The 18,169-nt window shown below is 38.5% G+C and overlaps 1 protein-coding gene across 5 annotated transcripts in view; it reads left to right on the forward strand.

Annotated features, from left to right (window-relative positions):
• The window catches only part of SLC12A6 (solute carrier family 12 member 6), a 101,659-nt gene that overhangs the window by 14,190 nt on the left and 69,300 nt on the right, over positions 1 to 18,169 (forward strand). Inside the window, exon 1 of one of the 5 annotated variants that reach the window (XM_055435400.2) lies at positions 8,221 to 9,080. The exons of 3 other annotated variants lie outside the window; for them this stretch is intronic. In XM_055435400.2, the coding sequence (XP_055291375.1) occupies positions 8,957 to 9,080 (124 nt within the window). In that variant the 5' untranslated portion in view covers positions 8,221 to 8,956. Of the gene's footprint in view, positions 1 to 8,220; positions 9,081 to 18,169 lie in introns of those variants that run through there. One more of the 5 variants, XM_055435399.2, reaches the window with a different exon arrangement.

Genomic DNA, 18,169 nt, shown 5'->3' on the forward strand with positions numbered 1-18,169 from the left:
GAGATCAAACCAGTCCATCCTAAAGGAAATCAGTCCTGAATATTCATTGGAAGGACTGATGCTGAAGCTGAGACTCCAGTACTTTGGCCACCTGATGTGAAGAACCAACTCATTGGAAAAGGCCGTGATGCTGGGAAAGGTTGAGGGCAGGAAGAGAAGAGGAGACAGAGGATAAGATGGTTGGATGGCGTCATCGACTCAATGTGCGTGAGTTTGGGCAAACTCTGGAAGATGGTGAAGGACAGGGAAGCCTGGCCAACAACAGTGGTTGGCTCTGCTGCAATATTTATTAAGCTGCAAATGTGTAATAGAGTAGAAGAGGTATGAGGAAATGCAAGTTTTATGTTCTGTGTATATTTTTGCAGTTGTATTGCCTCCCATTGTGGGCATGAAAGGAAATGGTTTTTTTAAAATGTTGTAAAATGATATGTTTCCAGAATAAGCTAAGGTTCTATGTTCCTAACAAGAACCTGGCCTAAATATGCATTTTTCACTCTCTTTTACACAAATGATCTCAAATACCTAGGACACTGTGAAAGTGAAAGTTGCTCAGTCGTGTCCAACTCTTTGCGACGCCATGGACTATACAGTCCATGGAATTCTCCAGGCCAGAATACTGGAGTGGGTAGCCTTTCCCTTCTCCGGGGGATCTTCCCAACCCAGGGATCGAACCTAGGTCTCCGGCATTGCAGGCGGATTCTTTACCTGCTGAGCCACAGGGAGGCCCCAGGGCATTATAATAGTGCTTAATTAACATGAAGCATCCACTACAAAGCTAGTGGAGGTGATGGAATTCCAGTTGAGCTATTTCAAATCCTGAAAGATGATGCTGTGAAAGTGCTGCACTCAATATGCCAGCAAATTTGGAAAACTCAGCAGTGGCCACAGGACGGGAAAAGGTCAGTCTTCATTCCAATCCCAAAGAAAGGCAATGACAAAGAATGCTCAAAGTACCGCACAATTGCACTCATCTCACACGCCAGTAAAGTCATGCTCAAAATTCTCCAAGCCAGGCTTCAGCAATATGTGAACGGTGAACTTCCAGATGTTCAAGCAGGTTTTAAAAAAGGCAGAGGAACCAGAGATCAAATTGCCAACATCCTCTGGATCATGGAGCAAGCAAGAGAGTTCCAGAAAAACATCTATTTCTGCTTCATTGACTATGCCAAAGCCTTTGACTGTGTGGATCACAATAAACTGTGGAAAATTCTGAAAGAGATGGGAATACCAGACCACCTGACTTGCCTCTTGAGAAACCTGTATTCAGGTCAGGAAGCAGCGGTTAGAACTGGACATGGAACAACAGACTGGTTCCAAATAGGAAAAGGAGTATGTCAAGGTTGTATATTGTCACTCTGCTTATTTAACTTATATGCAGAGTACATCATGAGGAACGCTGTGCTGGAAGAAGCACAAGATGGAGTCAAGATTGTTGGGAGAAATATCAATAACCTCAGATATGCAGATGACACCACCCTTATGGCAGAAAGTGAAGACGCTTACTCCTTGGAAGGAAAGTTATGACCAACCTAGATAGTATATTAAAAAGCAGAGACATTACTATGCCAACCAAGGTCTGTGTAGTCAAGGCTATGGTTTTTCCCGTGGTCATGTATGGATGTGAGAGTTGGACTGTGAAGAAAGCTGAGCGCCGAAGAATTGATGCTTTTGAACTGTGGTGCTGGAGAAGACTCTTGAGAGTCCCTTGGACTGCAAGGAGATCCAACCAGTCCATTCTAAAGGAGATCAATCCTGGGTGTTCATTGGAAGGACTGATGCTAAAGCTGAAACTGCAATACTTTGGCCACCTCATGCGACGAGTTGACTCACTGGAAAAGACTGATGCTAGGAAAGGTTGGGGGCGGGAGAAGAAGGAGATGACAGAGAATGAGATGGCTGGATGGCATCACCGACTCTGGACATGAGTTTGAGTGAACTGCGGGAGTTGGTGATGGACAGGGAGGCCTGGTGTGCTGTGATTCATGGGGTCGCGGAGAGTCGGACACGACTGAGCGACTGAAATGAACTGAACTGAAACAGATAACAGTAGAAGCTGAGGTCTCTAAGTACTCAAAGGCTTTTGATAATGCCTTCTTTAGTATTTGGATCAGTAACCAAAGTGAATGGCATAGCTCTCAATCTAGCACTAGCCATCCACTGTTATTCTTTCCTCTAGTGAAGACTCACATCTTAAGGTTCCGACAGAAGAAACTGGGCAAGGTGGTACTGTTGTGCTCTCAAGATTGATTCTATAAGTTACACTCCTGGTTTTACATTGCTTGTTATTATGTGGTTAATAGGATAATAAGTCTGCAAGCTCCTTGAGGGCAGGAACAGTGTCTTGTTCTCCATTGCATTCCTCTTTCCTGGGATACGGTATATTGAATAAATGCATGAGTCCTTCAGCCTCAGTAAAGCTTGAGATTCTTCTGATGTTTTGACTTAGAGAAGTCTTTGTTATCCTTACCCTATAGTATTACGAGTCCATCAGAAAATAATCTTTTTTTGTATTTACTGTCTTTCAGTCATCAGTCCCAAAATACATTATAAATATCATTTTATAAAAATCCATTCATAGACAACTTTATGTAATTTTGAGATTTAGAAGTTTTAATGCCTTACCATCCATGATAGTTGGTCGTCACTAATGTAACTGACTCATTTAATTATTTTTATAGTTATCTACATAGCAAGGCAAAATTTAGAATTTGTGATCATTTTTATACTTTAAATTAACATTTATTGCCCCAGTATTTGAAGGAGAAAAAGGTTTTGCTGAGTATGTTAAATAGGAAATTTGTGTATAATGAGATTCTGTATACTTTTCAAATTTAAGTAGTCAACTGCCCATTCACTTCTAATAAAATATTTAGAACATTCTCTAACAGAGCCATTCAGAGTGAGGTATGCAGATGGTGCTGGATCATGAGCTATTTATAAACCTCCTTACCTCTATGAGGAGATAATTTCAGAAATTAAGTTTTTAGAACTTGCTTAGCAATTTGTTAGCATAAGTTTATGTCTATTGAATCTAACAATAAAAATTGGAATTTGTGTTTTGTATATTTCATTTTCTGGTAATTTTTATTTTATGTTTTTACAGGTCTTTTTTTTTGTCCATAATGAATGGCAATTTAGAGAAAAATAGTCCTTTACCAAAGATAATTTGCAGTGAGTGTGTGGTTCCAGATAATTTGCATAGGTTTTGTACAGTGCAGTTCTCAATTTCTTCAAACTAAGTGGAAATACATATATGATTTGCTCTAGAGTGTTTTTGTTTTTTTAAGATTTATTTGTTTTTGGCCGTGCTGGATATTTGTTGCTGCACATGGGCTTTCTCTCGCTGCAGTGAGAGGTGACTGCTCTTCATTGCAGTGCATGTGCTTCCCATTTCAGTGGCTTCTCTTGTTGGGGAGCATGGGCTCTGGAGCACTGGCTCGGTAGTTGTGGTACACAGGCTTAGTTGCTCCGCTGGCCTGTGGGATCATCCTGGACCAGGGATTGAACCCATGTACCCTGCACTGGCATGCAGATTCGTAACCACTAGACCGCCAGGGAAGCCCCTAAAATTTAGTGTTTAATGATGGGATTTAACAAAATATTACAAACTGAAAGAATCCTGATGTTGAAAGTAATTTCCTATTGACTTGCACTTGTTTCAGTGTCTTCACTGAAGCTAACTTGTCTTTTTTTTTTTAAATAAATGGGTTGAATAAAATAAAATGCTGGTTATCATGAATTGTTAACCATGATTAAAAATTAATAATAGAAGAGTGTAGAGTGGTAAATTGTACTTTCAAAATATTACCCAAAATAGACCCATTCTTTTAAAGAATGGTCATGATTCTTTAAAAAAAAAAAAAAAGACATAGTCACAAGTAAAGTGTTTTAGTGAAAGTAACTAATAAATATAATATGCATAATATTTAGCCTAAAGAATAAAATGCCCTTTTTGCCCTAGCTTGGCCTTATATCTTATTGCTTGAAAATACCATAGATTTTTTTTTAACCATAGATTTTTTTAAAAATGTATTGATGTATAGCTGATTTCAGTGTTGCGTTAATTTCTGCTATGTAGCAAGCATATTCTTTTCCATTATGGTTCATTACAGAATATTGAGCTGCACAGTAGGACCTTGTTGTTTGTCCATTCTCTATATAGTAGTTTGTATCTGCTAATTCCAAACTCCCAATCCATCCCTCCCTCACCCACTCTTCTCCCTGGCAACCACAAATCTGTTCTCCCCTGGATTTTTTTTTTAATGTAAATATTTTAGACCTGCATGGTGACTCTCATTTCAAACAGTGTTCAACACTCTGGAATCAAAGTTCAGGAAAAGCATTTATGCAACTTCCTAAATTTTATGTGAAATGAAATTTGACCTATAAGTGATTTGTTCCAAAGTTTTTTAGATTTCAGTGAACTTAGTTTAGTTCATTGTATTTTTTTCAACACTTTTTTATGAGAAATTTCACACACAAAAGTTGAAAGATTATATGATAAATACTCATAACCATGTCCTCTGGAGGCTACAGTTAGCATTTTGCTATATTTGTTTTTTCATATGTTCATCCCTTCCAATGATCCATCTATTTTTGAAGCATTTCAAAGGTAAGTTGCAGACATCAGTGTGCTTCACACTTAAACACTTCAGTACATGTATAATTAATGTGTAATGTATAATTTATAATGTTTTTGAGATTCATTCATGTTGTTGTTGAATGTATCAGTAATTCATTCCTGGTTATTGTTGGGTAATAGTGTATTGTATGAATATACTATAGGTTGTGTGTCCTGTGATAGATACCTACTAGGCTGTTTCCTGTTTGAACTGTTATGAATAAAGCTGCTAGTACATACTTGTTCAAAATTTTTTGTGATTTTAGCTTTTATTTCTCTTTGGTAAATACCTAGAAGAGGAATTGCTGGGTCATAAAGTAGGTGTGTGTTTAAATTTATTTTAAAAGTGCCAGACTTTCTTCCAAAGTGGTCAACATTTCCATTAACATTTGCTCTACATCCTTGCCAACAGTTTTAATTGTGATTTTAATTTGCATTTCCCTGATGGCCACTGATGTTGAGTGTTTTGTTCAATTGCTTATTATTATCCTTGTATATAGCTTCTTTTGTGAATTGTCTGTTTGAATCTTTTGCTCATTTTCTGGTGAGTTGTCTTGTTACTGTTGAGTGGGTTGGGAAGATCCCCTAGAGAAGGGCATGGCAACCCACTCCAGTATTCTTGCCTGGAGAATTCCGTGTACAGAGGAGCCTGGTGGGCTACAGTCTGTGGGGTCGCAAAGAGTCCGTCATGATTGAGTGAATTAACACTTTCACTTTTCTTGGGGATTTTCATATATTCAGACCACAAGTCCTTTGTCAGTCATGTTTTGTGAATGTTTTCTCCCAGTCTTTGACTTGCCTATTCATTTTCATAATGGTGTCAGTTTATTGTAGTTTTTCAACATTTTATTATAAAAAATTTCAAACTACAGAAATTGAAAGACTTAGAGTGAACACTCATATGCATACCACCCAGAGTCTATCGTTAACATTTTATTATACTTTTCCTGTCATAACTTATCTATCCATTTATGTGCATTTTAAGCTAAATTGTGGATATCAGTTCATTTTCCCCCCACTACCTCAGAATACATACTATTAAATAGAACTCATTATCTGTTTGCGGCTTTTTTTTCTTTCAAGTTAAACTTTTCATACAGTAAAATACACAACTTTTAAGTGAAGACTGACTGAATTTTGACAAATGCATACACTTGTGGAACTCTTCAATGCCATGTCAAGATGTAGACTCTTACCAGCACTCTGGGAGGTTCTCTTTTGCTCCATCCCGGTTAGTCCCCACTTCCATTCCTTCAGAGGCAGCCGCTGTCCTGTTTTTTTCCCACCACATTACTTTTGCCAGCACTGTCCTGCCAGTTGTTTCATATATCATGTATTCTTTTGTTTAAGGCTTCTGGTGATGGACAGGGAGGCCTGGCGTGCTGTGATTCATGGGGTCGCGGAGAGTCGGACACGACTGAGCGACTGAACTGAACTGAACTGAACTTAGCATAATGTGTTTGAGATTCATCCATATTGTTGTAGGTATCACTGGTTCATTCCTTTTTATAGCTGCTTCCGTCTATGGGGTCACACAGAGTCGGACACGACTGAAGTGACTTAGCAGCAGCAGCAGCAGTAATCCCTTGTATGAATGAATCAGTTTATTTACTCATTCCTCTGTGGGCTTCCTGTTTGGGGCTGGGTTTCCAGTTTCCAGGCTATTGTTAATAACTGCTATGAACATTCTTATACAAGTCCTTCTGTGGGAATATATTTTCATTCACAGGGTAAATTCAGGGTGGTAAATACTAAGGAGTGCAGTTGTTGGATTATAGGGATAAGTACCAGACCCTTTTCCAGAGTGGTGAACCAGTTTGCGCTTCATTAACAATGTATGAAAGTTCCTTCCGTTCCACAGCCCCACCAAATTTGGTATTATCCATCTTCCCAGTTTTATCTGTCATTCTGGCTATGGAATGGTGTACCTCATTGTTTTAGTTTGTTGGTCTTTAGCTATTTCTTATATCCCACCTTCTCTATCTAATCACTGTTCCTACAGAACTTATACATCTCTTCTTTGCCACTCTCCACCCTCCCCTTTTCTGTATTACTTTAACTTTGCCTTGAATTTTTATGATCCCACACTACCTACAGTCCAATCTAGGAGAGAACTATTTTAAACTTGCTAACCATTATGTTATCAGAGCATTAAATTGGTAAATAAATTACACCTATTGTAGATTGACAGATATTTGTTACCTTCCTACTTGTTTAGTTTGGGGGATTTTTTACAGGGAGACGTGACAGGATAACATTTGTACATAGGGTTATATGTACAAGCTACACACAGATTTATAAACACAAGTAATTGTTTCTGTCCATTGACTATAAAAAATTAGGTACAATTCAGCTCTTTTCATAAAATAAATATGAAAAGGTAAGATCCCATTGGAAATACCTAATGACACTAAAGTATTAATAAATTTGAAACCTAGAATATAATATGGAAATCTTTGACAATCTGGCAGTTGTTTTAAGTTCCTTTGAGTAAATTAGTTTAGTAGCTTCCCAAGTGGTTAATATGGAAAAATCACCAAGGGCACTACCACACCTGCCTTACTTCATTTCTCTCAGAGGAAAAACATTTCAGTAGCTACAAAGGCTTCTTTTTTTTTCTTATAGTAATTCTCAGGCTTGGCTGCCTGTTAGAACCATTTGGGGGTAACTTTGCAAAGTCCTGTTGCCCAGGTTCTACTCCAGAGCAGTTATATCAGAATATCTGGGATGGGACTCAGGCATCAGTAGTTTTAACATCTCCCCAGCTGATTCCAATTTGTAGCCTACGATTACAAACCAATGTTATACAGGAACCCATGAAATAAATGTAAGTGTATATGAGTTTCTTTTCTGTGAAACCTCTACGCTGACTACCATCAAGGGTATTGGAGATTTTTAATTTGGGCTTCACCATTTACAAGCTGTGTGACTTTGGGCAAGTTCTTAGCGTAATGTTTCTGTTTTTGTGATGATTAAATGAGATCCTAATGAAAAGTTTCTAGTGCAGTGTACAGGTAGGTCTTTAACAGCTATCGGCTTTGTTCTCTTTTGGAAGTGGTGTATATTGGAATAAATAAATAAATAATGAGGATTATAAACCATCATTATTCTCTCAAATTTAGTGCAGTCTTGCTTGTCAGGTGTTACTAACAACGAAATCCACCTATTACATCATTAACATGGAAATTAGCACAGAGCTCAAGGCTCAGAGGTTAAAGTGTCTGTCTTCAATGCAGGAGACCTGGGTTCAATCCCTGGGTCGGGAAGATCCCCTGGAGAAGGAAATGGCAACCCATTCCAGTATTCTTGCCTGGAGAATCCCATGGATGGAGGAGACTGGTGGGCTACAGTCCATGGGGTCACAAAGAGTCAGACACGACTGAGCGACTTCACTTTCACTCAAGTTACTGAATTCCTGTGACAGAGTGCCCCAGATAGGGCCTCATACTTTGTTAAAGTCATCAACTGAGAACAAAATTATCTGATAAAATATATCAAGAGTTAAGTATGTTAAGTGTGTGCTGAAGGAACTATACACCTCTCCATCAGAGATTTTCTTGGATTGCTTTTTCTTTAAAACACAATGTTTAAACTCTCTGTACAAAATGAAAAATTAACTCTTCTCGTTAAAAATATTTAGCTTTTTTAAACAAATTTGGACTTTCAGGGAAGTTAATGTCTCTTCTTTGGTGTCCTTGTATACCCTACAACATCTCGAACTATGCCTTATATAAAATAAATAGGAACTCGTTAAATATTTGTTGAATGAATGTTCTCATCTGAAAGATAAGAAAAAACATTGACTTGTATGACTGTTTTCAGTATGCTTTGAAACAAAGCAACAATAGAAACTTACAAATAGTTGATTTTCTAAATTGATGTAGTACCAGTCTTTAATGAATTGTTCCCTAGTCTTTGTCCTGTGAGATGTGAGGGCAGAGGTTGAGATTCTGACGTGCAAATAAAGAAACAAGAGGGTGCATACACAGTAGACAGAGTTTCAAGCATTCTTCCCGCTCTCCAGCCCTTGGCTTCTCTGGGAAAGCAGCCTAAACCATTCTTGTGATTCTCACAGTTTAATAACAAATAAGCAAGAGGTGGAATGCTTAATCCTTTTAAGTGAATGGTAAACACCACTTTGGAAGGCGTGTTTTCCAGGTTCCCCTCCCTTAGGGCTGCAGGTCACGTGAACTGAAAGTACTTCCCGATTCCCTGCCTGGGTCTCCCGTGGGCAGTGATCAGAGTCAGAAAGGGGCACAGCAAGGAAGTGATAGGCAGCGAAAATAGACTGGAAGGAAACAAATACAGGGAGAGCGCACGTTCCTAACTATAACAATGCCACACTTCACGGTGACTAAAGTAGAGGATACAGAGGCGGGGGCAGCAGCTTCCGTCTCCCAGGAAGGGGAACCCAGTTTAGCAGAAATAAAAGCCCCGATTCAGCATTCAGATGATCCAGGTGAGTACTCAACTTGGGAGCTTTGGAAAACTGGAGGTCTCGTGAAAGAAACAGTAACTAAAATATTCAAAATGCCTCGTTAAAAATGGAGAAAAAGTATTGCGGTTCAAGTGCTTTTCAGTCAGCTGTTTCACTCCTTTGTATATCTGATAACTTTTTTCACATTCTGGTTTGTTTTTCCCCACAATGAGTTCTGTGTTCATTACCTACAGGTGGAACTGAACCGGTACCTGTGTATGAAAAGCGTTTTCAAGCAAAAAGAAAGGCACAGTTAGAGGCAATTTATGTGGAATTTAGAATTCATCTTTTGCTCAGTTTAAATTATATCTGGAAAAGTACATCAACAGGGAGCATGGTTCAGCAGTTTTGTACAGTGGACTTTGCACTTGTACTTCTCAAGTTCTTCAGTATTTTGCCTCAGTTTTTACCAGTTAAAGAGTAATTCAATAGTAAATCGTCTAAGCATTCTTTAATTAAAGAACAAAAGTACAGTAGGTCAGTTGTGGTGACTAGCATAGCTTCAGGTTTAATAAATTTGATGAATGTGATTATTCCTATTATTTTCTCTAAATGGTAACAATTACACTTGCTGGGGCAATTGTGGCTTTGCATTTTTAACATGCCATTAAAATCTGAGTTAATATTATGGTATTAAATACAGCCATAGTTTGAAGCCCTTTATATTTTAAGTCTGTAACTTTCATAAATTTTCAAAAATTTCTCTAGTCTGTGAATAAAGGCAAAGGGAATAAAAGTCTCTTAAAATTCCTATTGATTCTGTGATTCTAATTTTCCTCTAGCAAGTAACACATCATAATTCGTTGCTATAACTGCTATTGACTCTCTCCTGTCCTACCAAGCATTCATGAATTTTTAAGAATCTCTAACTTAAAGATAAGGCTTATCAAAACAAAATAAAGCTTATCTTTTCATTTTAGTGAGAGAATTTACTAGGGGAAGATAAGAAAGAAGGTTTTATGGAAACTCTGTTTCCTCCAGGTTATTTTTTTTCCACCAGGGTATTTTTCATTTTGCTAAACAAATAAGGTGATAAAATTAAGGTTATTTAACCTCAACAGGGAGTTACTGTGTAACAAAGAGAACTTACTCAATATTTTGTAATAGCCTGTAAGGGAAAAGAATACATATAAAAATATATAAACTGAATCGTGTTGTGTAGCTAAAAATATAACACAACATTATAAATCAACTATGCTTCAATTTTTTAAAAAAAGAAAGTAAAGTCAACCTACATTGTACTTAAACCTGATTCTCTGAAACTCTCGGTCAGAGAATTCAGGCTCTCTTCTGGGACTGTGTGTATTTGAAGCTGTGCTTCCTTTGTTGTTTGTGCTTGCTGCCCTTAGATTTTAATCCTTTTTAAGCTTTTGTTTTTGCTGTCATCTCATAATCCCACAAAATGCATAGTGGTACATTCTTCACTCCTGCTCAATTTTATTATATTTATTTTTTCTATTTTAGTATATTTGCTTATTTTACTGTATTATTTCATCTTTACTGGTTCCATAATGTTTGAGGAAATCCACTTTATTCAGATTAGAATAGTGTAGAAATCATTTTATCTGTTAGTAACCACCTAGAAAACTGGTGAAACATTTTTATAGCAACCAACGTTTGTAATAAATAATATTGCTAGGCTTAATTTATTTTCTTCTGTAGTAATTGCTTTGGACAAGGAAGAAGTGACAGATATAATCTAAATTGAATTTAATAAGGCTTTTTATTTTGGCATTTTCCATAACAGTCCAGAAGGTATCCACTTGAATGAACTGTTGTTTGGTAAGTGAACAACTGATGGAAATACATTTTCTAAATTGTATTTTTCTTTATTTTAGGATTAAATTAGAGGGGAAAAGGAAGGAAACATATATGGGGAAAACCTCAAAGTTTTGTTTTTGCTTAGGCGAAAAACATTGTTGAGGAAGATAGTGGTTGCTGAGCAGTTGCTTGACGTATGATAAAGTTATAGCCCCTTGTTCTTCTGAGTGAAAATCATAAATTGATTGTGATTTTATTGCAAGAGCTTCTTATACTAGCCAGTTAGGTAACTAGTCACTTTTTTTATGGAGTATTTTTCCTTATTTGTCTGTGCGGAGAGAAAGATACGATGTCCCATCATATAAACTGAACATATTTGGAAAGCAGATCATCCTTTAAAATGTGTTTTAGAACATGAGTTGTGTTTGAGCTAGACAGATAATTTGAGATAGAATAGAACTTGTAAACAAAACCTAATTTTTAAAAAATGTTTATTTTATTTTGAACTGTGGTGGGTCTTTGTTGCTGCACTTGGGCTTTCTCTAGTTGTGATGAGTGAAGGCTACTCTTTGTTGCAGTGCGCAGGCTTCTCATTGCAATGGCTTCTCTTGTTGTGAATCACAGGTTGCAGCTGTGCAAGCTCAGTAGTTGTGGCACATGGTACTAGCTGTTTTGCAACATGGGGGATCCTCACGACCAGAGATTGAATTGGTGTCCCCTGCATTGCAAGGCAAGTTCTTAACCATTGGACCACCAGGGAATGCTAAACTAATTTAAAAAAAATACATTGTGGTGATTCTTTTTGTAATGTATAAAATTATCAAATAACTGTTGTAGAGTATACCTGAAATTAATGTAATATTGTAAGTCTGTTCAGTTCAGTAGCTCAGTCGTGTCTGACTCTTTGTGACCCCATGGACTGCAAAATACCAGGCTTCCCTGTCCTTCACTATCTCCCAGAGTTTACCCAAGCTCATGTGCATTGAGTCAGTGATGCCATCCAATCATCTCATCCTCTGTTCCCCTCTTCTCCTCCTGCCCTCAATCTTTCCCAGCATCAGGGCCTTTTCCAGTGAGTCGGTTCTTCACATCAGGTGGTCAAAGTACTGGGGCTTCAGCTTCAGCATCAGTCCTTTCAATGAATATTCAGGACTGATTTCCTTCAGGATTGACTGGTTTGATCGCCTTGCAGTCCAAGGGACTCTAAAGAGTCTTCTCCAACACCACAGTTCAAAAGCATCAATTCTTCGGCGCTTAGCTTTCTTTATAGTCTAGCTCTCACATCCATACATGATTACTGGAAAAACCATGGCTTTGACTAGACGGACCTTTGTTGCCAAAGTAATATCTCTGCTTTCTAATATTCTGTCTAGGTTGGTCATAGCTTTTCTTGCAAGGAGCAAGCGTCTTTTAATTTCATGGCTGCAGTCACCATCTGCAGTGATTTAGGAGCCCAAGAAAATAAAGTCTGTCACTGTTTCCATTGTTTCCCCATCTGTTTGCCATGAAGCGATCAGACCAGATAACATGATCTTCGTTTTTTGAATGTGGAATTTTAAGCCAGCTTTTTCACTCTCCTCTCTCACTTTGATCAAGAGGCTCTTCAGTTCTTCTTCACTTTATGCCATTAGGGTTGTGTCATCTGCCTATCTGAGGTTATTGATGTTTCTCCTGGCAGTTCCAGCTTGTGCTTCATCCAGCCCAGCATTTCGCATAATGTGCTCTGCATATAAGTTAAATAAGCATGGTGACAATATACAGCCTTGACATATTCCTTTCCTAATTTGGAACCAGTCTGTTGTTCCATGTCCAGTTCTAACTGTTGCCTCTTGACCTGCATACAGATTTGTCAGGAGGCAGATCAGGTGGTCTGGTATTCTCATCTCTTGAAGAATTTTCCACAGTTTGTTGTGATCCACAAAGTCAAAGGCTTTGGCGTAGTCAATAAAGCAAAAGTAGATGTTTTTCTGGAACTCTCTTGCTTTTTCTGTGAACCAACAAATGTTGGCAATTTGATCTCTGGTTCCTTTGCCTTTTCTAAATCCAGCTTGAACGTCTGGAAGTTCACAGTTCATGTACCGTTGAAGCCTGGCTTGGAAAATTTTGAGCATTATTTTCCTAGTGTGTGAGATGAGTACAATTGTGCAGTAGTTTGAACATTCTTTGGCCTTGCCTTTCTTTGGGATTGGAATGAAAACTGACCTTTTCCAGTCCTGTTGCCATTGAGGAGTTTTCCAAATTTACTGGCATATTGGGTGCAGCACTTTCATAGCATCATCTTTCAGGATTTGAAATAGCTCAGCTGGAATTCCATCACCTCCACTAGCTTTGTTCGTAGTAATGCTTCCTAAGGCCCACTTGACTTCACACTCCCAAATGTGTGGCTCTGGGTGAATGATCACACCATCGTGGTTATCTGGGTCATGAAGATCTTTTTTGTATAGTACTTCTGCGTATTTTTGTCACCTCTTCTTAATATCTTCTGCTTTTGTTAGGTCCATACTGTTTCTGCCCTTTATTGAGCTCATCTTTGCATGAAATGTTCCCTTGGTATCTCTAATTTTCTTGAAGAGATCTCTAGTCTTTCCCATTCTGTTGTTTTCCTCTATTTCTTTGCATAGATCACTTTGGAAGGCTTTCTTATCTCTCCTTGCTATTCTTTGGAACTCTGCATTCAGATGGATATATCTTTCCTTTTCTCCTTTGCCTTTTGCTTCTCTTCTTTTCTCAGCTATCTGTAAGGCCTCCTCAGAGAACTATTTTGTCTTTTTGCATTTCTTGGGGATGGTTTTGATCACCACCTCCTGTACAATGTTATGAACTGAACGTACAATTCATAAGTCAACTGTACTTTAATTAAAAAACAGTAGTACATTCATCTCTGCCATGCCAACTACTAGAATGCCAGTCTAGTAAAACCCTACTTAATTTGGTTTCAAAGGAAAAGGCAGAAACTCAGACTTACCTAACATCTTTCTTGATTCCTTCTCTCTGGTCCAGCTTAGGTGCCCTCTTTATGTTTTCTCTGAGACTTGTCCACAGAAATAACATGTATCACACTCTGGATTGTAATCACCTGTTCACTTGTCTCTCCCAAATACCCAGCCCATAGGTTCCTTGAGGGTAAAGATCTTGAATAATATTGTACCTCTGTGTCCAGGTGAATTGCACACAGTAGACAATTCAGTGTACAGACTTGTTTTTTGCCTTTTTTTTTTAAAATTCACTTAAGCACATGTTCATGCCAGATGTTGTGCTTTTTTCCTAAGGCTACAAAGGTGAAGAAAGTGTAAGTTCTCCACCAAAGGTAGCAGAACGGTCTGGACCCAGTTATGTCTGACTAATTATTACTAATTAGGAGTAGTGATAATTTCTATTAATTATTGCTTGAATGACTTTGGGCACGATTTAACTTTTCATGGTCTTACTTTACTCATTGATAAAGGGAATAACAGTACTATTTACTTCACAGGGTGGTTGTGAGTTAATGGGAAAATGAACATAAAGCACTCAACACATGTGTGACACAGCACTCAAAAATAAGAGCTACTGATTACTTACTATATTGTGATTAGTGGTTTAATAAGAGCAAAAATAAACCAGTTTGGATAGCAAATTCTGAAGAAGACTATAATATTGCCTGGAGTGGATCCTGGACAGGTATCTCAGAAGATAGGACATACTGATCCTATTTTAACAATCTTTTTTTTTCTAAACTTTTTATTTTGTATTGGAGTATAGCTAATTAACAATATGATCATTTCAGGTGAGCAGCAAAGGGATTCAGTTATACATATTATATGTATCCGTTTTCCCTGAAACTTCCCACATAACTATTTAGCAGAATTCCCTGTGCTATATAGGAGGTCTCTGTTGGTTATCCATTTTAAATATAGCAGTTGGCACACTGATTCTTGAAGGGAGGTCTTGATGAGATTACAAGCAAGAGAAACAGAAGGAATGAGGAAGCTGTAGAGCAAGCAGGTGGGAAATAGACATGTAAAGTAGTTTGCACGTTGGATGTGTAGTAAGGGGATGAGGCTACTTAGTGAAGTGTTAACCAGTTTTATCCCATCCCCACTCTTTGGGATAGTGGGTGCTACTGCCTTTTTAAAGGTAACGAAGCTGAGCTTGTTGACCATGAGTAACTTGCCTAAAGTTACCTGCTGAGTAGTAACAGAGCCTGTGTTCAAAATTGATAAATTTTATGTGTTTCCCATCTCACCATGGTGCCAAATCCTAGCTTTTGAAAAACGAGAGAAAGTTGTTTAATATCTGAAATGTGTATAGGTCACAGGGTTTGATGTAAACATTATGAAATCTGTAAATTTTTTTATAGGAACAGTAAAACAAACAATTTTACTGTTTATTACACTTACTGAATCAGGCATAAATGTTGCATTTATTCATTTATTGAAGGATAATTGCTTTGCAAGTTAAAGTATTTTCATGAAATATTTGTTTCAGATCTCCCTCGCTCATCAAATTGCTTTTTTTTTTTTTTTTTCCTGCAACATCATGAGGCTTGTGGGTTCTTGGTTCCCAGATTAAACCAGGGATTAAACCTGGGCCTCCACAGTGAAAGTGCAAATTTAACCACTAGACCGCCAGGGAATTCCCTCATCAGATCTTACAGTGTCTATGGACTGGGAAGATTTCAGCATCTAAAGTTGTGTTCAGTTGATACAGATATCAGATTGGAAGATTTCTAAGGAGATTTTCAGAAATGAACCCATAACAGGAAAAAAGGAAATCTTTTTTTTTTTTTTTTTTTTTAAGAAAGAGAGGAAGAAACAAAAGGAAAGAGGGGAAGAGGCAGAAAGGAAAAGAGAAATGAAGGGAACTGTAAGATGGATTGGTCCCGGAAGAGATAAGTATTAAGGATGTGTGTAGATGCTAAGTTGCTTCAGTTGTGTCTGATTCTGTGCAACCCTGTGGACTGTAGCTCCAGGCTCCTCTGTCCATGAGATTCTCCAGGCAAGAATATTGGAGTGGGTTGCTGCCATTCCCTTCTCCAAGGAAGAAAATCTTATATTGGTATTGAAGAACATCTTCAAACATTAACTCTTAGTAACCCAAATTGCATGAGTTAAGTGGAGTTTAAATTTTATTCAGTTCAGTTCAGTCGCTCAGTCGTGTCCGACTCTCTGCGACCCCATGAATCACAGCACGCCAGGCCTCCCTGTCCATCACCAACTCCCGCAGTTCACTCAAACTCATGTCCATAGAGTTGGCGGTGCCATCCAGTCATCTCATTCTCTGTCATCCCCTTCTCCTCCCGCCCCCAACCTTTCCCAGCATCAGAGTCTTTTCCAGTGAGTCAACTCGTCGCATGAGGTGGACAAAGTATTGCAGTTTCAGCTTTAGCGTCAGTCCCTCCAATGAACACCCAGGATTGATCTCCTTTAGAATGGACTGGTCGGATCTCCTTGCAGTCCAAGGGACTCTCAAGAGTCTTCTCTAGCACCACCGTTCAAAAGCATCAATTCTTCGGCGATCAGCTTTCTTCACAGTCCAACTCTCACATCCATACATGACCACGGGAAAAACCATAGCCTTGACTAGATGGACCTTGGTTGGCAAAATAATGTCTCTGCTTTTTAATATACTATCTAGGTTGGTCATAACTTTCCTTCCAAGGAGTTCAGTTCAGTTCAGTTCAGTCACTCAGTCGTGTCCGACTCTCCGCGACCCCATGAATCACAGCACGCCAGGCCTCCCTGTCCATCACCAACTCCCGGAGTACACTCAAACTCATGTCCACAGAGTCGGTGATGCCATCCAGCCATCTCATTCTCCGTCGTCCCCTTCTCCTCCCGCCCCCAACCTTTCCCAGCATCAGAGTCTTTTCCAGTGAGTCAACTCGTCGCATGAGGTGGCCAAAGTATTGCAGTTTCAGCTTTAGCATCAGTCCCTCCAATGAACATCCAGGATTGATCTCCTTTAGAATGGACTGGTTGGATCTCCTTGCAGTATAAGGGACTCTCAAGCGTCTTTTAATTTCATGGCTGCAATCAGCATCCGCAGTAAATTTTATTAAGAACCCTCAAAATGTTAGATTGTAACCTAAGCATTAGTTAAGATCAGTCCTGGGTGTTCATTGGAAGGACTGATGCTAAAGCTGAAGCTCCAATACTTTGGCCACCTCATGCGAAGAGTTGACTCACTGGAAAAGTCTCTGGCGCTGGGAGGGGTTGGGGGCAGGAGGAGAAGGGAATGACAGAGAATGAGCTGGCTGGATGGCATCACCGACTCGATGGAGGTGGGTTTGAGTGAACTCTGGGAGTTGGTGATGGACAGGAAGGCCTGGTGTGCTGTGATTCATGGGGTTGCAAAGAGTTGGACATGACTGAGCGACTGAACTAAACTGAAACATTAGTTCTGCTTATGTTCTAAGGTAGGTGATACCACTGTCTTTTTACTGACTAGCATTAAAATAGACAACTAAAGAGCTTCCTTGTATTGATAAAAATCTTTTTTGTAGTAAATATTTAAAAGCTTTTTAACTATTCACATAGGATTTTATATCAACCCAACTAACACATTCAGACCTGAATGTTTTAAAATCTCAGTGTCAAAAGTTTATTTTTAAACTCAGCTTCATGAGGCATGTTTTTCTGCCTCCCTGCCACCCACCAGTATTCATTGTCAGAAAGACTGACACCTCCCTGAAATATCGTTCTTTTCACCACGTTTTTTTACATACTCTTAAGACCTTAATACAGGAATACAAATTTGAGACTGACTACTTTTAGCTCTGTACATCTTAACTTTGTTTAAATCATTAACCCTTCTTGGTCACATTCATGTTATACTCAGACACTGAAAGTGACCAACACTTTGATTCCCTATTTCACTACTGTTATCACCATTTTTTTGTATATTGAGGGTTTTTTGGTTGAAGTATAGTTGATGTACAATATTATATGTTATAGGCATACAGTATAGTGATTCACAATTTATCACTTATTTTTTTTGTTTTTTTTAAGAATCTTGCTCCCCAGATTTTCCATGCTTAATGTACCAGCCCTCTGTGTGCTCTGCTACTTTTGCCCCACAGGAAATACACCAGAGTAGAATTGATTTAATTTTGTACAGCACCTAATATATGCCAGGTGCTTTATGAATATTGGCTTATTTAATCCTCGCAGTCACCAGGGCAGGAAACAGTTATCACCATTTTAAAGATGAGGAAAGTGAAGTGCCAAGAAACTAAATAGTTCATTTAAGTGGTAGATGTGAAATTCAAAGTAAGGTCTCTGTGACTTTAAAGCCATTTTTCTTTTCATCACACCACAGTCTCTCTGCTT

This window comes from Moschus berezovskii, chromosome 9 (genome assembly GCF_049115385.1).
Source record: "Moschus berezovskii isolate FMDL1 chromosome 9, NW_MosBer_1.0, whole genome shotgun sequence".
NCBI classification, from domain to species: domain Eukaryota; kingdom Metazoa; phylum Chordata; class Mammalia; order Artiodactyla; family Moschidae; genus Moschus; species Moschus berezovskii.